Genomic DNA, 22,939 nt, shown 5'->3' on the forward strand with positions numbered 1-22,939 from the left:
CTACCTTGTGAATCTGGAGATCTTTAACCCCTGTCTAAATGTATTTGGCATGACAGTAACCTAATATCTTGTCTGCAGAACAGATATTCCCACGTTGTAGCACCTCCTTACTACTACAGTGTCAAAAGATGTCTGCTGAACTTTTGGAAAGAGACCAATACCTGAAACCTTCTCTTTTGGAATGGGAACTTCTACCAAAGTACTATCCATGGAGTTAAGCTGGCTATTATTTGCAGGTAGTAAAATCAATTAAGCCACACATTGCATATGTTATTACTGAGGTTTCTCCCCCGCAGGCAGTCCATGTGGTTGATTCCACTGCGATGTCACTGCAGTATTGTGACATCTCTAAGAAACCAGGATTCCTTTTCAGTCAATGAAATGGAAGTTGCCTTCTCGGCAGTGAGATATCAATATTTATGGTCATGTGAATGAATGTAATAGCCTCAGGACCATAGCATGTTATTGAGCACTTACTTTGCCCAGAAGGGATCCCAGATTCTGTGGTATGGTAATGCAGCGTGGAATATTTGAAGGTTTTTTTTTAAACTGAGATCATGTTGTTCTGAAAGTTGAGGCTGTCACTGTTTGGATGTTTAAATGTTGCCCATTTGTCTGGAACGACATTTATTAATAAATGTCGTATGTTTAATGTAGATTTGTAGGCTATTTTTCCCATTTGATCACCCATAGTGTCCCCACATGCCCCACTATTTAGCATGCATTGGGGTGGGGGTGTGGGGGGGGGGTGGAGTAGGGGTGCACGTAACCAATAAGCTGATTCTTGATTCTCAACTTACTGTTTTAAACCTACTCTCAATGTTATTATACCCAAAATGTGTTAGAGAATGATTTTAGCTGCCAGCTCTCTTCAATCTCCTGTTACTTCAGACTGTGCTCAACTTGGAATTTCAGCTCCTGATGAATGGCTTCATTACCAGACAGTTAACTATGAATTGGTAATATTCAGACTTGGAGAAATTGTATCACAGGATGTCAGAGCTTTCAGTTACCATGGACTGCCAGTGTTCATTTTTTTTCTTCAATTTGTGGGATCTAAGTGTTACTGCTGCTGGGGAGATTCTGGTGAGCCCCCACCTTGTGTTTTGGACTCTGGTGAGTCCACACGCGTTTGGGTAGCAGGAAGCCAGTAGTGCATGTGCAAATCAGTTTGCAAACATAGAACATAGAACAGTACAGCACAGAACAGGCCCTTCAGCCCACGAACACTTTCCATATGTTTGCTGGGTATGGGAGTTTGAGGGTGTACTGGAAATTGAGTGGATTTCTGATTCACTGATTAGTTGCATAATGCAGCTACTTATTTAATCAGCATTTACAGTTATTGAGTTTGCTTTATTTTGGGGTGTGTAATTTTGGTGCAATGAGATTACAACAATTCAGATCATGTCTGTTTAGCCCACTTGATTGCGTCCTTCTAGAAAACCAGTCTGATCCACAGCCTTCCTGTTTTAGCTCTGAATGCCCAGTCATGTTGGCTGAGGTGGTTTCAGTTTAAGTAGTCCATATGGAGGTCTGCATCTCTGGTGCTGGTCGAGAACATATTCGTGTGACATTTCAACCTACGTCCTGAGCTGAAGGTGAGATTGTTGCTGACAGAAGGGGGTGACTTGTACACAGTGGAGATCCATGATCTTACCATTTGTCAGAAACAGATGTGTGAAACCCTTGCCCCTCTCATAAAAGGTAGATTGTCATTATTTGCTGCTGCATTCAGATGCCTGGGGAGTGGGCCAAGAATTCACTGCGAGTTCGATACAAACTGCTTCAGTGCATTCAAGTTGAAGGTTGTACAGTGGGATCCCTGAATCAGTATGCTGTTTGTTTAATGTTTATAGTCAAAATTAATATGTAATAATCAAGAAATTTTTGGTAGTAATTGGGAGTGGAGATAAAATGATGTTGACTACTCCTTGTTGCTTTATGTGCAATCTGTGGAATTTTGGACGTTTCTCTCTTGTGTTTTAGGAGGCCTTGCAATGTTCCTGTTTATGAAAGAGATTTTCCAAAGAGGTGCCCCTGAAGAGACATTAGCACCAGACATATTTTGGGATAATCTTTATTGGAGACTAAATGTTCACAGGGATGGCCGCATAGATGCTCTGGAACTAGTGCACGCTTTCGAAGATGTTCCACAGGTACAGTGCTATTAAAATATCTGTATGTTATACCACAAACCGTGCATTACTCAAGTCAAGATGCAGCTCCAAATGTTGCAGTCAGAATTTTCATTGCATACTATCGCACCTGGAAGTTATGAACAGGACATGGTCATTCAAATCCTTGAGCCTAATCTACTATTTGATATAGTCCTTGCTGATCTGTATGCTGTGGCCACAAAAATCTGTCTGCTTGAGGTGCAAAACATTTCATGGAGCTTGCATCAAATACTGTTGAAAGCATTCTTCATCACTGCATGCAAAAGATGGTAGTATTCTCTGAATTATTTCCTGAATGGCCTGGCATTGATCTAAGACCAAAAGAGATAAGAGCAGAATTAGGCTATTTGGCCCATTCAGTTCTGTTCTGTAGTCCCATCAAAAGTTTCTTTCTAACCACCCAGTCAATTCCTGTTCAAAAAAAGATTTAACATTGCAATTATTGCTGGTGATAAAAGTTTGGATAATGTGGTTGTGTTGAATTTTAAAATTGCTCAATTTAAAAAACAAAAAAATCTCCGTCACTTGCTATATTTGGAATTTAAAGCTAGCCACAGTGCTCAGATTTAATCTGGTGACCAACCTCTAGTAGCACAGTGCAGTTCTGCAGTGTTTATTAGGTAACACCTCTGCTGAAGCACATGCTCCTGGGTGTCAGCAAGCTCCCCCTATATATTAGTTATACTGGTTAACAAAGTATTTACATTCTAGCTGTAAAAGCTGTGCCTAAATTATGAGGCTTACTTTGATGCACAGAATTTTTAGTTTAAGTTGATTAGCTTCTCTTGGGATTAGGAACTATCCTCATTGTTAACAAGCTTTGATTGATAGCGTTTCCTGATGAAATCTCTGGTGTAACTTCTGTTGCATCCATACCTTGGCAAAAACAATTCTGCTCTTCACAACACTGGGAGCTCGACAATGTGTAGGGTAAATAGGATTTACTCCAACTAAAATGGTACATGAATGTGCATTCTTCGTACCAGTCTGATCAACTGTTCAGTCAAATAGCCCCTGAGCCAGGAGGAGACGACATTGCTACTAGCAACATGCTTCCTACAGCCAGAAGCTGTGCACAGTGATGGTGGAATTTCCAATTTCTTTCTATCACTTGGCTGACTGGGAATTTCTCCCACTCTAACTGCTCACCCTTTGCGTGAGTTGGATAGATTTACAGTTTGATAATCCCCTGGGCGATCAAGTCATCTTAAGGGGCTTGACAGTAAATGCTGAGAGGATGCATCCCCCTCGTGGGATGGTCTAGGACCACAGGGTATGGTGTCAGAATAAAGGGGTGTCAGTTTATGACGGAAATAAGGAAGAGTTTCTTCTCTGAGAGTTGAGTCTTTGTGAATTTTTATCAAGGAGGTATGAGGGCAGTGTCCCTGTGTAGATTTAAGGTTAAGGTTGATTCTTGATTTGTACGGATATCAAGGTTATGCGGCAAAGGCAGGAAAGTGAATATGAGGAATCCGCTATGATTCACGGATAGTGGTGCAGGTGCAAGGGGCCGAACAGCCTGATCTTATTCCTGTTTCATATAGCCTTTAAGTCCTGGAGTGTACAGAGGCACCCTATGTAACATCACACATAAGGCTTCCCGAGCATAAACTAGAAGAGTTGTAATTATTCAAAAAATAAACAAGCTCCCTTAACTGAGAGAAAATATTTAATTGACAAGGCAAAATACTGTACGAAATGTTTGCAATTTGAAAAATAAAGTTGATATCGCACATTATATCAAGACCAAAATGAGGGTCTATGCTATTATCGCACTTTTCCCCACTTCCTGTGCGTAAACCTGTCTTTGACCAGAATAAATAGTCTTATTCTGTATATTTCCTGTACCTATCTAGAAGAAATTAATTGTGTTTAATGAATTATTTTTCCCTTTTTTCCAAATAAAATGACTGTTTACAGGAAGAATCGAAAACTAAAGACTTCGAGGCGTTCCGGAAATACCTTGAGAAGAACAACAAGAAATTATTGCTGGGTTTTGGAAAAGTCACAAAGAACAGAGGTGGTAAGTCAGTGCTTATCTCAACTGTTTTTTTTTGAAACTACTAGACTGTGGTTGCTGACAGTTTTAATGATTCCAAGCAAGCAACTTTAGAAACATTTCCCAATGAATGGATGTTAAGCATGTTTGGGAACTGGATAGAACATAGAACATTACAGCACAGTACAGGCCCTTCGGCCCTCAATGTTGTGCTGACCTGTCATACCGATCTGAAGCCTATCTAACCTACACTATTCCATGTATGTACATATGCTTATCCAATGACGACTTAAATGTACCTAAAATTGGCGAATCTACTACTGTTGCAGGCAAAGCGTTCCATTCCCTTACTACTGAGTAAAGAAACTACCTCTGACATCTGTCCTATATCTTTCACCCCTCAATTTAAAGCTATACCCCCTCGTTCTTGCCGTCACCATCCTAGGAAAAAAGCTCTCCCTATCCACCCTATCTAACTCTCTGATTATTTTATATGTTTCAATTAAGTCACCTCTCAACCTTCTTCTCTCTAATGAAAACAGCCTCAAGTCCTTCAGCCTTTCCTCGTAAGACCTTCCCTCCATACCAGGCAACATCCTAGTAAATCTCCTCTGCACCCTTTCCAAAGCTTCCACATCCTCCTTATAATGCGGCGACGAGAACTGTACGCAATACTCCAAGTGCGGCTGCACCAGAGTTTTGTACAGCTGCAGCATAACCTCTTGGTTCTGGAACTCGATCCCTCTATTAATAAAAGCTAAAACACTGTATGCCTTCTTAACAGCCCTGTCCACCTGGGTGGCAACTTTCAAGGATCTGTGTACATGGACACCGAGATCTCTCTGCTCATCTACACTACTAAGAATCTTACCATTAGCCCAGTATTTTGCCTTCTGGTTACTCCTACCAAAGTGCATCCCCTCACACCTGTCTGCATTAAACTCCATTTGCCACCCCTCAGCCCAGCTCTGTAGCTTATCTATGTCTCTCTGCAACCTACAGCATCCTTCGTCACTATCCACAACTCTACCGACCTCAGTGTCGTCTGCAAATTTACTAACCCATCCTTCTATGCCCACATCCAGGTCATTTATAAAAATGACAAACAGCAGTGGACCCAACACCGACCCTTACAGTACACCACTAGTAACTGGTCTCCAGGATGAACATTTCCCATCAACTACCACCCTCTGTCTTCTTTCAGCAAGCCAATTTCCGATCCAAACTGCTATAGCTCCCACAATCCCATTCCTCCGCATTTTGTACACGTGTAGGTATTGGGGTTGAACTAAAGACCATCGTTTTTAGGGGGTTAGGTCGGAGTGCAAGGCCTTAATCTTATTGCTGTTTACTGGGGTTCTCCTGCGAGAATGTTTTGGAGGATGTTGTATCCTGTTTTAATGAGCTCACTCCATGTGCCAAACTGTGATTGTCCAATAAATAACCATGAAAAGCAACTCATATTCCGCTTGGGAATCCTGCAGCCCAATCGTATCAATGTGGACTTGACAAGCTTCAAAATCTCCCCTCTCCGCACCACAGCACAAAACCAGCCCAGCTCGTCCCCTCCTCCCACTGCATCCCAAAACCAGCCCAGCCTGTCCCCGCCTCCCTAACCTGTTCTTTCTCTCACCCATCCCTTCCTCCCACTTCAAGTTGCACCTCCATTTCCTACCTACTACCTCATCCCGCCCCCTTGACCTGCCTGTCTCCCCTGCTCTGACCTCTCCCCATCTATACTCTCCTCTCTACCTATCTTCTTTACTCTCCATCTTCGGTCCGCCTCCCCCTCTCTCCCTATTTATTCCAGAACCCTCTCCCCATCCGTCTCTCTGATGAAGGGTCTAGGCTTGAAATGTCAGCTTTTGTGCTCCTGAGATGCTGCTTGGCCTGCTGTGTTCATCCAGCTTCACACTTTGTTATCATGAAAAATTACCAGATTGATGTAAAATCCCAGATTACAGTGTGTAGAGCTGGATGAACACGGGTCAAGCAGCATCGTAGTTGTAGGAAACTGACATTTCGGGTCAAGACCCTTCTTCAGAAAAAGTGTAAATCCTAGCTTGTTCAGCAATGACCTGGCTTTCATTGGTTCCACGTTCAGTGGTTGATTCTGAATGCTCCATCAGAATCGGAATTGTATGCATTTATCCAAGCTAGTATTATTACTGGGCAAGTTGAATCCACACTGAAATGTAGCTGGGTGGGTCATAGTTTATTTTTGGTTTTAATGAGGTAGTCTCTCACTGAAACATAAACAGCCATTGTAACAGATTTGGCTTCAGCAACGAAATCAAAGTTTATTATGCAAAAAAAAAGATAAAATGGAATAAACCAAGCTATTTACATATAACACAAATTTAAAGATTTCAAAAAACATGGTAAAAATATAATTAGATTAATGCAAGAGCACAACTTTACTGTAATAGGAGAGAAATCCCTTCTCTATGCCACATAGCATTTGATGGAGCTGTGGACTCCATTCCCATTGAGAATTTGATAGCCTATTGTTTGAGTTGCCATGCAACTGAGCATAAACTTTATCTACTTCAAGCAACCTCCTCAGGGTTTTAACCAACCATTTCTGACCTGAAACAACTACTAAACTTCTTAGACTTAAAGGAACCTACTTTCAGTCATTGAGATGTACAGCTCAGAAACAGACCGTTTGGCCCAACTTGTCCATGCTGACCAGATATCCTCAATAAAACTACTCCCATTTGTCAGCATTTGGCCTGTATCCATTTAAACCAATCCTATTCAGATACCCATCCAGATGCCTTTTAAATGTTGCAATTGTGCCAGCCTCCACCACTTTCTCTGGCAGCTCGTTTCCATACATGCACAACCCTCTGTGTGGAAAAAGTCCCCCCATAGGTCCCTCTCACCTTTAAACCTATGCCCTCTGGTTTTGAATCTCCCCCAGCATACAGTTATATCAAGCATCAGTGAGACCACATGTGAAGTTTTGGTCTCCTCATTAAAGAAGAGATGTGAAATGTGTGCAAAGCAATTCTGCCAACGTTCACTCAACTGATATTAGGGATGAGGATGTTGTGTTAAGTGGAGAGGTTGGGCCTGTATCGATTAGAGCATAGATAGGAGCAAGAGTAGGCTGTTTGCTTTTCAAAGTCTACCTGGCCATTAAACAAGATCAAGGCTGATCTGCCCCAGGCCTCAACTCCTCTGTTTCGCCTGCTCCTCCTAGATGAACAAATAACAGTACGATATAGGAACAGGCCCTTCCCACCAAACAGCAACAACACATGAAATCTTTCTCAACCACAAGCCATTTGCTTCTATGTGGTCCTTATCTCTATTCCCTACCAGTCAGATGTTAGATTTCTGATATTTTACAGATTTATCTACTTCCACGTCCAATGCATTCAGTGACCTAGACTCCTCAACCCTGTGGGGTAGAGAATTCCACGCATTCACTAATCACTGAGAGGAAATTCCTTCACATCATAGTTTTAAAGTCTTTTCCTTATTCTATAACTATACCCTCTGGTCAAGCTGTCCCTGACTAGTGGAAAATGTTTCCTCAACATTTGCTCTGGCAATATCTTAAATGTTTCAGTCAGATCATCCTTCATTCTCCTACACCTGTTAACAAATAAAGGCCTAACCTGTTTAGCTATTCTTGAGAGTCAAGCCTATATCATTCCAGAATCATCCTTGCAAATCTCCTTTGAACTGCTTCCAATGCCAGTACATCCTATGTTAAATATGGGGACCGAAACTTGACAGTGTTCCTGCTCTGGCCTCACCAACTCCCTGTACAGTGTTAACAAGACTTCCCTGTTTTTAAACTCCAGTCCTTTAGCAGTATAAGAGAGAATTCCACTTGCCACCTTAGTTACTTGTTGTACCTGCATGCTAACTCGTACAGAAGAATATCTAGGTTCACTTGTGCTGCATTTTATTTGTGGAGACTCTCCCCATTCAAATAATAGTCTCCCTTTTGATTCTTCCTCCCAAAGTGCACAGCCTGGCACTTTGCTCAATTCAACTCCATCTGCCAAGCTTTTGCTCACTCACTGAACCTGCCTATAATCCCTTATGTCCTCTTCACAGCCTCTCCACATGTGTATTCTGTATTAACTGCAAAATTGGACATGTTAGTCTGCAACCCCCCCCTTCCAGGTCACTAATGTAGATAGTAAATAATTGATGCTTGGGGGGGATAATCGTTGTGGCACTTCATTAGTTTTGTCTTTTCAACTAGAAAAGAACCTGTTGATCCCAACTCCCTCCTTCATGTGTTAACTAATCTCAATTCAAGCTCCTGCATTACCCTCAATGCCATGAGCCTCTGTGCAGTTATCCTTTGGAGTTTAGAAGAATGAGACAATTGTGTTGAAACTATATCCTCAGGGGTGTTAACAGGGTATATGGTGAAAACATGCTTCCTCTTCTGGGAGACACTGTAGCTAGATGACCCACTTTAAAAAATTAGGACTCTCCTACTTCAGACAGAAGGGTATGAACATTTTCCCTGAGGGTTGAGTGACTCTGCAATTATCCCAGAATATTGGAGCAGGCTCATTAAGTAATTCCATGGCAGAGGTAGGTTCTTGACTAATAAGGGAGTATGTGGTTTTTTTTTGAATTGGTGGGAATGTGGAATTGAGGCTGCAATCAAGTCAGATGTGAAGTATTGGAGTAGGTTAGATGGGCCAAATGGCCTGCTTCTAATTCATTTGTTCTTTATGACCTGCATGCAATTTGGTTTGTAGAATCTACCCTCTGTCTACAACCCCTCAAACGAGCTTTAAGTTCTAATGCAAGGTCATGAACCTGAAATGTTCTTTTGTCACAGATGCTGCCTGATTTCAATATTTTTACAATTTTCTGGTTTTCTTTTGGTGTTCAATATTTTGGAAGCATTTTGCATTGATTCTTTTGGTGCAGTACAATTACTATGAATTAGGAGCTGTAAATTCAAAGCAGATCAGGCAGCACCCGGAAAGAAACATGAGTATTTACAACATTTTCTGTTTTTAGTTCTGATGTCAAGCATCTGCAGTATTTTAATTTTCCATTCATATTTGTGTGTTTAGGGAACATAAGCAAATGGAGGATTATGCACCTCATGGGAAGACTGCATGTCAGTATTAATCTCTTCCACGCAAACCGAATTCTTAATCAGTAAGTCAGTTCAAGTTGTGCAAAAAAATCTGTTAAAATAAATCATAATTTCACAAAGATGAGTTGTGAGCTTAAGACCATTCTTTTTGTTTTAATTCACTTGTGGGATGAGGGTATTGCTAGTAGGCCTCACTTATTGCCTTTCCCTAGTTGCCCTTGAGAAGTTACTGATGAGCTGCTTTCTTGAACTGCTGTAGTTCATGTGCTGTAGGATAACCCACAGAGTCTTTAGGGAGAGAATTCCAGGATTGTTACCCAATGACATTGAAGGAACAGTGATATGTCACCAAGTCAGGAGTGGTGGGGGGAACCTGTAGGTGGTGGTGTTAGCATGTGTCTGCCCTTGTCCTTCTAGGTGGAAGTGGTCATGGGTTTGGTAGGTGATGTTTAAGGATCTTTCAGTAATTTCTGTAGTCTATTTTGTAAATAGTACACGCAGCTGTTACTGAGTATTAGCGGTAGAGGGAGTGGATGTTTGTGGATGTGGGCCCACAATCAAGTGGGTTGTTTTGTCCTGGATGGTGTAAAACCTGTGTTATTGGGACTGCACCCATCCAGGTAAGTGGGGAGTGTGCCATCATACTCCTGATTTATGTCTGTAGATAGTGGATAGGCTTCGGAGAGTCAATGGGAATCGGTCACCGCAGAATTCCTAACCATTGATCGGCTGTTGTAGTCAGTGTGTTTACATGGCAAGTCCGATTGAGCTTCTGTCAATGGTAACCCCAAAGGTACTGATAGTGGGGGATTCAGTGATGGTAATGCACTGAATGTCAAGGGGCAGTGGTTAGATCATCTATTATTGGCGATGGCCATAGTCTGACATTTGTGTGGCGCAGATGTTACTTGTCAGCCCAAACCTAGATATTCTCCAGATCTTGTTGCATTTGGACATGGACTGCTTCAGTATCTGAGGAGTTGCGAATGGTTCTGAACATTGTTAGATAATTAGCGAATGTCCCCATTATGACCTTGTGATGGAGGGCAGGTCATTTCTGGAGTTCCCTCCCTAAATTTGTGGCCTGCCTCTTCCTGCAAGGTATTTGAAAACTTCTTTGTTTCCTCAGGTTTTTGGTCAGATGCCCTGATATGTCCTGTGTGGCTTGTCATCAGATTTTTGAGTAATGCTGTTAAATGCTCGGTAATGTGCTGTTACTTAAGGTAGTGGGTAAATGAAAGCTGCTGGTCAACAGACATTTGGGAACTGGAATGAGACGATCGTCTTTGCTTAACGGAATCTTCAAACCATTGAAGGAGTGAGGTGGATTTGAGTTCAAGTTCTGGAGATGATGCTGTATATGATTGGTGTCTTTCAGATCTCCAGGATGTTCCAAACTGCTTTACAGCCAATAAATTACAGCAGTAATTGTACTTCTCGATATTTTCTACTCAACCTGTTCAGTGATGTTGTCTCACACCCCTGGTGCAGACTTGGGGACACAACCATTGAACTTCTAAAATTGTGCAGATGCTATTTGTGCACAGGACCACGATAATGACCAATTTAATCTGAGCTAATGGGAACTGCAGACGCTGGCGAGTCCGAGATGACAAAGTGTAGAGCTGGATGTATGCAGCAGGCCAAGCAGCATCTTAAGCTCCTAAAGTGCTGCTTGACCAGTTTAATCTGCTGTTATTATACTTGTTGAGTGATGCACGTTGGCCTGGATATTGGGAGAATGGCCCTATATACTTTGGTCAGTGACCTTGGATCTTTACTTTACAAGAGCACAATTGCTTAGTGTTCTGGTCACCACACTACCAGAAGGATATAAATGCTTTGAAGAGTGTATGTTAAAGGTTTACCATGGTGTTCATAGAATGGGAAGCAGGCCATTCAGCCCATCGAGTCCACACTGACCCTCTGAAGACCCACTCTCTAACTCTATCCCTATCCCTGTAACCCTGCATGTCCCATGGCTAACCCACTTAGCCAGCACATGCCTGAACACTGGGCAATTTAGCATAGCCAAACCATCTAAAATGCATATCTTTGGACTGTGGGAGGAAACCGGAATACCCGGAGGAAACCCACGCTGAGACCGAGAGAATGTGCAAACTCCACACAGACAGTCGCTCACGGGTGGATTTGAACCCAGGTTCCTGACACTGTGAGGCATCAGTGCTAACCGTTGAGCTGCTGTGCAGCCCCTAATTGTGTCTCTGAATTGATACCACAGGGCCATCGCTTCCCCTTATCGATGTTGACTGATATGGGGATTTTAGCTAGTTGGAAAGGTTGGATAGATGTGGTTTGTTTTCACTGGAATGCGGGATATTGAGAGGTGACCTAATAGAAGTTTATAAGATTGTGAATGTCATGGATAGAGTGGAAATTGAGGTATATTCCCCGGGGGAGGGATCAGTTACTAGGGGAACACAGGTTTAAGGTGTGGCTGAGGGGAGAAGTTTAAAAGAAATATGCGAGGCATGTTTTTCACACACAGGATGGTGAGAGCCTGGAACGTGCTGCCACAGGAGATGGTGGAAGCAGACACAATAGCAGGAACACCTGGACGAATACATGAATAGGAGGGGAATCGAGGGATACAGATCCTGTAAGTGAACATAGTTTTAGAATGAAAGGGCAAATTTGGTTGGTGCAGGCTTGGAGAGCTGAAGGGTCTATTCCTGTTGTTCATGTTGTCCTCTTGTTCATGTTCACCAATTGTGAATACTTAAATGTTGCGTTATGTTTAATAAATATTAAATGTTTTAATGTTTCTGTGCGCTAATTTATGTATTTACAAAAGGAATTCAGATGTCAAGAAACCAAATACTGCTCTTTCTATTGTTGCAATTTATCAGCTTGGACCCAAATGATTATATGGATATGGATTGGAATGAATGGAGGAAGATCTACATCATAACTGTGGAGGACAACATGCGAACTATGATTGACATCTGGAGATACAACAGTGTGCGTAGAGTATCCAAAACTAATTCTCTGGCTTTACACTGCATTCCTGGATAAATACCCCAAGGTGGAAAGCCTGCATTTTGTGCAGCAAATTGTCTTTTAACTTCATCTCAAGATAATTTTTTAGGGCACTTCAACTCTTTTGATGTGTAGTGATGCTTTATTGGGGTTAACCATCAAAATGTTCACACACTGAAAATGGAAGCCAATGGGAACAAATGGATCAGGATTGTTTTCTTCTTACTGCTCAAAAACTGCCTAATGTCTTATGAAATATATTGCAAGAAAGGGTGTGATTAATCTGTGGAACTCGGCCTCCACAATCTTTTCTAGCAATAAGTCATTGAGTGTCTTTAAGACAGAATTAGATTGGTTCTTTGGTAAGGGTATCAAGGGTTATGGGGCGGAGGCAGAAGAATGGGGTTGACAAACATTTCAGCTGTGATTGAATGGCAGAGCAAGCTCAATATGCTTAGTGACCTAATTGTGTTCCTACATCTTATGGTCTAAAGACTTCAGGAGGGTGTAAAACTTGGATGAGGTTTGAGTGTGTGAATGTTGCTGTCACTTAAACGTTGTTGTCGATACAGATGTCGCTGTTGGTTTTCTTCTTTCCTAAAATATGCTGTGACTTCCATTACGCGCACACGAAAACACAAGTTGTCCTATTCTGGAAGCTCTGCACTGCAGCCTGGAGAACATTTACATTTAACACTTTGCAATTTTTAACTTACTGTTTTTGATTTTGCAGGGGTGTGGAAGTACCAATAAACTTTATCCAGGAAATTTGCATTACTGCCGCAATGATGTGTTTCCCCCTTGTGTTCTTTCCATAATCTCTGCAGATCTTTTCCATTAATGATGACATAACTAATTGTGAGGAGTTCTTGGAAAATGAGGAACCGGAGAAGTGGTGGGGCCACCTTATAGCAGGAGGCACAGCGGGAGGTGTTTCACGAACAGTGACTGCCCCATTTGATCGCCTCCGGGTGTTGATGCAGGTATGATTACTTGTCGCCAGTGGGACTGCGATTTATAATCTGCCATTTCGGCTTTCCAAGCGATTAATCAGCTTTATTCACCTCCAATTCTGAATTATTTTCTTGTATCTAAACTTCCAGAGTGTCCACGCCTCTGTTTATCATGATGTGCAGTTATGTTACAGGAATTCAGCCGCAAGTAGAGGTGCAGGTCTTCCTCTAAATATTTGCTTGACTTCAGATGAGGGAGGGGTATTGAAGATCCACTAAAATGCAGAAATATTAAACATAAGAGACCTTAATGTCATTCTAATATTTAAGGCTTTGTGCATTTGTTAGCTTTGCTAAAGAGTTAGTACAGATGTGACAAGTCACTTGGCCTCGTTCTGTGCTGTACCATTCCATGAAGAAGGAAGAGACTACTCTGTGACTTGGCCCTGTTTTCCCCTGCTCCCTTAAGCTTGGGAATAATGGATGAAAGATGTAATTATGTATTTTAACTAGGGTACAACTGCTAACTCCGAGATGCTGAGGCATTTGGTTGAAGATTCCCAGGCGCACTGTCCAGGCTGTGTATATTGATTAACAGCAATGTTTGAGTTGTTAGGGTTGTGGGTGCAGATACAGAACAAAACAGTCTGATAAGTTTGTTTGAATTACCTGTTTTAATTCTACTTTCTTTTACGGTTCCCTTAATAATTAAAGGAAATAAGGCAAACATTTTTATACTGGCCTCCCATGTTCTGGAGCCTGAAACTAACAAGTAATTTATTTATCTTTGGTTTGGGCAATTAGAACTGCCTGAATTCCCATCAATGCAAGCATGCTACCAATTTAGACACATTTGAAAAGAAAAAAATGACTCTACAGGGTTTATAAGCATTGCCTCTTAGACCCCCTGTAACAGACCTCTCCAGCAGTTCCAAGACCCTTGGCCTTAACTTTTCTGGAGAAAAGAGCCCCAACTTGTTCAATCCTTATCATAACCTGTCGTGATATCATCCCCTTCCTCCTGTTTATTTGAAATGAACAGGGGATGGGTAGATGTTTGATATTCTGCACTGAGGGGGTTCTAGTATTAAACGCACCGATATTAAGTTGTACTGAATCAAGGATTGTGAAACTGGAAACCTTTTGCCAGACGAATACAACAATGAAATATCAACATTTTTTGTATTTAGTCTGTGCCCTTCGATGTTTCCCGAGATACGTTTTCCTACGTTGCTGCATCGGTAGCCAGCTGTTGCTAGTGGAAATGATTATTTTCAGTTGCTAGTCAGCACTAGCTAATTGACCTGGAATTAGAACAATTGTTTTTGCTGTCTTCTTCAGGTTTATTCCACACGGCAAAATAAGATGAAGATTTCTAGTGGCCTGAGAACAATGATCAGGGAAGGAGGTGTAAGTTCAATGTGGAGAGGGAATCTAACTAACATTATCAAAATTGGTCCTGAGCTAGCATTCAAGTTCATGGCCTATGAAGAGGTATGTATTATGAAAGAATTACAGCATTTTGTTGTTGCCACGGGTTGAAATTTGTTTGAGATGTTAAATAATGAATTATTGGATGCATCTTGAATGCACTCTGAAAGTGTCAGAAACTGGAGCCTAATGCATTGGTCCAGTGAGATTCAGTGCAAGCTCATCTTTCATTTGGGGACAGTCTCTAGGTCTCCGTCATGTTCAATAACTTGAGGGGGGGAAAAGAATCATGCTGAAAATCAGAAGCAAAAACAGAAATTGCTGGAGTGACTTCAGACCTCTGAAGAAGGGTCACTGGACCCGAAACATTGACTCTTCTTTCTCTCCACAGATGCCGCCAGACCTGCTGAGTTTCTCCAGCAATTTCTGTTTTAACGTCAATAACTTCAGTGGCTGATTACTTCCTTCCATGAGCTTTACTCACTCCACACTCTGCTACTGTTATATCATATGTTGCTTTCATCGTAGCCTACCCATTGTCTCCTGATCCTGGCTCTCATTATCACTTATTCAGCTTCTCTTCTGTCCTGGCTTACTATCTACAATCTGCCTGTTGACCAACCCCTTTCAAGTGTGTGTGTGTGTGTGTGTCTGTCTGTCCATCTCTGTCTGGTCTCCGTCTCTACCTATCAACTCAGCTGTTTTCCCTCACCTCTACTTCTGCCTTCACACCCTCCAACCCCTGCGATAGGGTTAGGGTTACCACTTTTTCTGAAATGTTCTGTTGAAGAGTCACCAGACTTTGTCATGCTGTGTTCTCTGTCCACAGATGCTGCCATACCTGCTGAGTTTCTCCAGCAATTTCTGCTTTTGTTTCAGACCTTCCACATATGCAGTTCTTAGTTTCAGATACTAAATTAAAACAATCAAGTTGTTTTTAACTGTCACGTTTCCTGACTACGTTGCAAATATATCCTAACCTGAGGGAGGGATCTTGTGGTAGAATTACAGTGCCACCTACCTCTCAGCCAGAAGGTCCGGGTTCAATTCCCACCTACCACAGAGGCATCTTATAACATATCTTGGCTTTTAAGCCCTGACCTGACGTGGAGCTTAGCTGTCGCCCTCTAAGTTGAGTGAGAACTCAAAAGTTGTCCCTATCAAATTATCGTCTAGCCTCTTGATATTATAGGAAGGCCTCAGTTTATGAAGGCCTGTGCTTGCAAACACAACCCTATAAATGGTTGCAGTTTTAAAGACTTGATCTATGAATGCTTCCTATACTAGGCAACAGCTCTCTGATGAAGGATCTAGGCCCGAAACGTCAGCTTTTGTGCTCTTGGGATGTTGCTTGGCCTGCTGCGTTCATCCAGCCTCACATTTTATTAACAGCTGCTTAATGTTGTCTTGTATTGCGTTCCGAATTATACACAATTCAGCTTGCAGGCAGACTTCAGAACGGAACCCATTCACAACCCAGGAACTGTCTGTATTTGTGCGGCCACACAATTAAATAAATGGCACATGCACTCCCAAAAACCTCAAGACATTCGTCAGCAGGCCATGTTTATAGAACAAGTCAAGATATTGTGGTTTTGAAGAGATTGAGTAGGTCACAAGCCTACTGTTTTAGAATCTGGGCGATGAATGATCTGTGGTATGAATGTATTGGTCGTTCGTTGCTGTTATTGGACTTGACTAGGAGCAGTGCTGGGGGTGATCCATGGAGACAGAATGTTTCCACATCTGAGGGTGCAGCCGTTACACCTTTGTGCCATTTTAAAAGTGCCTTATCCAAAATCTGTTGGACGTTCATCTGATTGGCTCAAACATCATTTGTAAAAGTTGTAATGTTTTCAGCATGTACAAAAGGTAGGAGTTGGTTACTTCCTCAGTTTTGACTTGATGACTCCTTCACTACTCGGATAAGAACTGAAGTATTTAAAAATGGTTAATTCAAAGACTTCTCTCGATTGGTGCACTCAGAGCTGGCCTCAACCTTTTTGGGGGTGGGTGGAATGGATGCAGAATACAGATTTGTCAAACTGTACAAAGCATCGTTCGGAACATGTACTTTTGAAATAACAACATTACTACTCCATTTGTTTTGTTACACTATTGAGAAATAAACAAGTCGTTATAGAATGAAGATTCTGAAGCACCAAGTCCGAGAGCTAGTTTTGTCTCTAATAAGTGGAAGGGGGTAATGAACTGGAAAGAAAATCCTATGCATGAGCCGATTGGCGGAGGCTTGATAAATGGCATGATTTGCATTTGATTTTGGATCTGATGCTTTGAAAAGTAGCAAATGGTGATTTTAAGGTTCTGAGCAAACATTTCCTTGAGATTTCTGAAATATATTTGCAGCTCAAGAGTCTAATAGTGGATGAACCGGAAAATTTGGGAATGAAGGAAAGATTTCTTGCAGGCTCAATGGCTGGTGCATTCTCTCAAACAGCCACTTATCCAGTTGAGGTATGAAAAAATCCATCATGTTAAATGCTTTCTCATTGCCAACCTTTGTGGATGGGGACACTTCTTTGCATGAATTCAGAAAAGGTTGCTAGAATATCATACTTTTTAGAAACTTTAACAGGACTCCTCCCTGTTATTTTGTCAGGTTTCCACCTCTGATAGCTAACATCAAATAAATACATCCAACCAGACTGTTATTTCAGGAATACTTTGGGCAATTATTGCTAAGTAACTGCCTTTTGTGTGTGTGTGTGTGCGCGTGTGTGTGTGTGTGTCTCAAAAATGTAATTATCTCTGCTTTGTTAAATAAAAAGGATTCACGGTTTGACCATATTCCACTGCTAAATTTGAATGCAAATTAAATTTGAGTTCCTAATGTGAGAAATATTTCGTAATACTTTAAACTCTGGCTTGGGCTTGGTTTCCTAATTATCTCTGGGGGGAGCGAAAGACTATTTCAATTCAACTTGAACGTAAATGTACAGCACAGCTTACTGCTGTTGGCTATTTCACGTCATCATTATTATTGTTTGGATTAAGAATGTGCAGAGGGAAGGGAACCAGTATTGTGTTTGAGTTCTTGCTTTGAATGGCTAGGAGGAATCTGCTAAGATGCACCATATGTAGGCTGTGATGTCAATGGATGAGCGCTGAATCGAATAGACCTCTAAAACACATCCTGTGCTGACCTGAGCTATATTGCTGTTCCCTCACTGCATTCCTGGGCTAAAATCCTCGTACGCTTTGCACAAGGCAGACTACAGCAGTTCAGGAAGGTGGCTCACTATCACCTTTTAATGCTGGCCTTCTCATTGACACCTTTTCCGTTAAAGTATTGACAGAAATCTCAAAATCCTTTCTTGGCTTTGGTAAAAATGTTGAGAGTTGCTTTAAATGGGTTAACGCCTCTGAGAGGAACCTCATGAACGCGCATAAGGTCGGGAGTAGGCCTTTGAGCCCCTTGAGCCAGTTCTGTTGTTAGATCATCATCATAGATGCATAAATTTATTCGACTTACCCTTACTCGTTCTGCAATCCTAGGCACTGTTGCTTAACATAATGATGTGCATCAGTGGAATTAATGATTGTGCAATTGGTTTTGCTTTTAATAGATGCTGAAGACGAGAATGATGTTACGAAAAACAGGGCAACCACGGGAACTCTATGTCCAAATCAGTAATATATTCAAATATGAAGGAATTTCCACTTTCTACAGGGGCTATGTACCGAATATCCTGGGAATCATCCCCTATGCTGGTATAGACTTGGCTGTGTATGAGGTTGGTTTTTATTTGGGCTGTATTTTAAAAAATGCTAATTATTTATACTTCTATTTAGACTGTCTTTTGATGACAAATGGACAGCATTGGTAGTGGGGGGCAGGGGGAGTGTGCTGGTGGTATTGGGGGCCATAGAGAAATAATTCAAGTTGCACAAACAGCAGTGACCATATAATCTAGTTCGTGCTGTTAGTTGATGAAGCATCAAGACCTGGACTACTGTTCAAAGACACTTCAAGTTATCTTGCTAACCAGGTTTTAGCCACCGGTCATCTCACCATCATGTTGGATTATGGTTTTTGTTTTTGTGAAATGCCTTAGGAATATTTATTTGTTTGAAAGCTGCTGTAAAAACACTGCCACACTATTAGTAGATTATCTATGATTCAACTAAATCTCTTTTAAGCCTTCTCACTTCCATGTTTACTTGCATGCACAACTTCTATAATGTACATTTTTAGTCTTGTGCAGCTTAACTTCTGGTGCAGCGTTGATGTTTGTTCATGAGTCTTAGAGTTATACAGCTCGGAAGCAGACCCTTCAGTCCAACTTGTCCATGCTGACCAGGTATCCTAGACTCATCTAGTCTCATTTGCCAGAATTTGGACCATATCCCTCTAAATCTTTCCTATTCTTGTACCCATCCAGATGTACCAGCCTCCATGACTACTACTACTAGCAGCTCATTCCATACATGTACCACCCTCAGTGTGAAAATGTAGCCCCTTGGGGTCCCTTTCAATTATTTCCCCTCTCACCTTAAATCTGTGTCCACTAGTTTTGAACTCCCCTACCCTGGAAGAAAGACCTTGGCAATTCACCTTCTCCATGCCAGTCATGATTTTGTAAACCACCTATAAGGTCACCCCTCAACTTCTGACGCTCCAGAGAAGAAAGCTGCAGCCTATTCAGTCTGTCCCTAGAGCTCAAACCATTCAATCCTGGCAACATCCTAGTAAATCTTTTCTGCACCCTTTTCAAATTTAACGACAACTTTCCTACAGTAGGGAGACGAGTTCAATGCAGTATTCTAAAAGCAGAGTCCTTGTTTTGGCAGACACTGAAGAACTTGTGGATACGGAGATACACAAAAGGAAATGAGCGCCCTAATATGTTGCTGGTCGTGGGCAGTGCCACCACTTCGAATATAGTTGGGCAGCTGGCCAGTTACCCACTGATGGTGCTGCATACTCACATGCAGGCACAAGGTGAGTGTGGCTGAGTTGTCAGATAATGAAGCTTGGCCGTTGAAAGACTTAGCCATCCAAAGCACATTTGGTAACTTCAGGAGTTGCGAACCCTTTACAGCCAATGCAATAAGACAGTGTTGTTAAGTAGGAAACCTGACGTGCAATTTACATGCAATACATTTTCTGTCACACTCCATAATCTGATCATGATCAGATTGTGTTTTTAAATGTTTATTAGAGAGTCAATTATTGGCTGGAACTCCAGTGAGAATGCTCATGCTGATCTTCAAAACTGTGCCATTGACTTCTTTCTTGCCTGGCCGATTGGTGAGCTGAAGTCTGTTTAATCCCTCCCGACATAGCAGCATTCATTCAGTGCTGCAGCCGTCCTTCAGCCTGGATTTTGGAGTCTTCTGACTAGGATGTATAGTTTAGGAAAGATTTCAGTGTTCAATAAGGAAATGGCAAAAATTTGAAACAAAATAATTGGAGATTTTTATTCACTCAAAACCCAACCACCTACTGATTTTAAGATCAGGTTGTTTGAATCTGTCTTCGCAATAGACTCCACAAAGTGGTGGTGAGCGTAGGCTTCAATTAAAATGAAGAGCTTGTGATAATTAGAATTTTAATAAGGTGATAGAACTGGGAAGTACTAAAATTTGATAAATCCCCCTGGACTTAAGGGTCATGTGGCTTAGTGGCAGTGTCCCTACCACTGGGCTATAAGGTTCAGGTTCAAGTCTCAACTCAGGATGTGATGTTCAGAAGTGTATCGTGACATGTCCAAATGGCTAGATTTAAAAATAAATCCTTTTTGGACTTCATGTCCTGCATCTGAGGGTTTGAAGAGCTCACCTAAGAGACAGTGGATATAATGATTTTGATTTCCATAATTGACCAGACTATGGAATGGTTTTGTTATGTTGTAAGGTAGGAAATATAACCACACTGTTACAGAAATCAGTAGGGAAGAAAGAGAGTGGGGAATTATCAGCTAACTTATCATCAATAACCAGGGCAACGTTGGGAATCTATTGTTGTGATAATGACATGCAAATCATTTGTCAGAGTTAACATGGATTTAATGAAAGGGAAATCATGGCTAGCAGCATAGTCAAGGGGATGTAAAGCATTAACATTTTCTGAAAGCGTGTAATGTTATGCAGTGGGTTGTTACACAAAATTAGAGCTCTTAAGGTTTGTGTAAGATTAACATTGATTCAGTGATGGACAGAAAACAGAAGGAATAATTGGGTCATGTTCAGGTCAGCAATTTGTGACCTACACTGACTCCTAAAAGTTAGCTGACTGTGTGCTAAGTGTAAAGTAAATGGCGAAGCGACAACATAGACTGCAAAATGGTCTGGGCATATTAAAGAGTGGTCAGTAGGGTTGCAAATCGTATACAACATGAGAAAAATGTGCAGTTACCATTTTGGAAGGGCGTGTAGATTATTGGGATATTTAAATGGTGAGGCTGGGAAATTAAACATGGACAACAGAAACCAATTCTAAGCTTTTCATCATGCACTCCTCAGAACTAGGACTCGGAAACAGACTTGGGTCAGTTGGGGGAGGTGTTGAGGGGAGAAGATGGGTTAAAACTTGCTTTTTGCAGCATATTTCTGATGAGTGCAAGACTTGACAGCTTCATAAAAACTGAAAGAACTGCAGATGCTGTAAGTCAGAAACAAAAACAGAAGTTGGTGGAACTGCTCAGCAGATCTGGCAGTGTCTGTGAAGAAAAAGCCAGTGTTAATGTTTCGGGTCTAGTGACCCCTCCTCAGAACAGCTTATCTTCGTTTAGCAGTGTTTAAGTTCTATACTCCCAGTCATTTCTTTATACTGGGAAATTTTGGTACTTGGAGAGGTACCTTCTATGTGACTTGAAAAGTAAGCAAACTAGTTCAGTAATCTCTGGTCTGGCAGCCTCTTTGGAGAGAGAAACAGTTTGTTTACTGTGTCCAGTATGACAACTCCTAGGAATATCCTGGACTTAAAGTTAACTCTGTTCCCCTGTCCACCAATGTTTCCAGACCCGCTGAGTTTCTCCACTTTGTTTTTATTTATGAATACAAATGGCTTGTTGGACTTCATTACCAAAGGGCTTAAAGTATCAGCGTAAAGACATCTTGACTGCAATTGCATAGAGCTTTGGTAAAATCACACCTAGAGTCAACAGTTAAGGTTTGCTTATTTCAGGAAGCATAAACTTTTCAGAGAGGGCTGACTCCCAGGATAAGACTATTTTCCTGTGTACAGTAAGCCCATAATTGAAATTCAAATACAGGGTAAATGCTGAGGAGATTAGAAGGGGAGAGTATGGTGAATAATCTGTCATTTTATGACTGGACAGATTTTGCTGTTTCACCACCCCGTCCCTAATTGGCTGTGGACCCCCTCTCCTTGAGTGTGTTCAAGAGACAAATGGATAGAGTTTTGGGAACTGATGGATGGAGTGGGAATGTGGAGTTGGTGGAAGATCATTCACGAGCTATTATTGAATAGGTTATCAGGGCTGAATTGCCATACTCATCGCCCTCCATTTGGTACTGCTTCCAATGAACCATAGCTGATAGCCTATCCCTGTTTTTGTGAGCACCTTATGCATAAATATCAAGGGGTAACTGCAGTCAGTATACACTCCTGAATGCAGGGCTGTTATAGCACAGTGGTAATGTGCTTACCTTTTGGGCCATATGGTCTTGTTTCAAATCCCACCTGTCATGGAGGTATGTTATCACACGTCCTAACTGGTAGGTTTGAAAACGACTACCCTTCTGAACAGTGTGTGACTGGATGAGGCAAAATAAATTTCAGGTGACAATCAGATGAACAGTAAGTTCAGCTTGTGTTTGTTGGAAATGGTCGCCTGTTCATGTGCATTGATCTGTTGCTGATTTTATTTCTATCTAGTCATTGAAAAAGGAATGAAAAAACCAAGGATGAGGGAATACTTCTGGAAGATTTTAGGCACAGATGGTTTGCCTGGGTTCTACCGTGGATTTACTGCAAACTTGATCAAGGCCGTTCCATCAGTCTGCATCAGTTACATACTGTACGAATATCTGAAGAATCACATGGGCCTGAGCTCCCACTAGGGACTCTCAGCCAACACCCCGAAATGGACATGGTGCAATCTTTCAGCTGGCTTTTGTAGTGGCATGGTGCCCAATCCTTGCTCAGTGCACTTTATTTATTGTTAAATATTTTTAATAAACTGTTTTTTTGCTGTTCAGAATGCAGATTATTTACAAAGGAATCTGTGTTTTATAACTGGGCACTAGTGTGCTTAATCCATCATGCTGGAGGGAAGGTCCAACGCTGCAGAGATGGTTG

The 22,939-nt window shown here is 41.6% G+C and overlaps 1 protein-coding gene across 1 annotated transcript; it reads left to right on the top strand.

The window, feature by feature from the left end:
* Positions 1 to 2,000: 2,000 nt before the first annotated feature.
* LOC125467458 (mitochondrial adenyl nucleotide antiporter SLC25A24-A-like) lies at positions 2,001 to 22,730 on the top strand. Its single transcript, XM_048563281.2, has 10 exons — positions 2,001 to 2,159; positions 4,101 to 4,203; positions 9,243 to 9,330; positions 12,139 to 12,250; positions 13,096 to 13,251; positions 14,563 to 14,715; positions 17,020 to 17,127; positions 18,240 to 18,407; positions 19,465 to 19,615; positions 22,517 to 22,730. Exons 1-10 carry the CDS (start codon positions 2,001 to 2,003, stop codon positions 22,699 to 22,701), a joined length of 1,383 nt encoding a protein of 460 aa, XP_048419238.2. The 3' UTR covers positions 22,702 to 22,730.
* The last annotated feature ends 209 nt before the right edge of the window (positions 22,731 to 22,939 follow it).

This window comes from Stegostoma tigrinum, chromosome 37 (assembly GCF_030684315.1).
Source record: "Stegostoma tigrinum isolate sSteTig4 chromosome 37, sSteTig4.hap1, whole genome shotgun sequence".
Classification (NCBI taxonomy): Eukaryota; Metazoa; Chordata; class Chondrichthyes; order Orectolobiformes; family Stegostomatidae; genus Stegostoma; species Stegostoma tigrinum.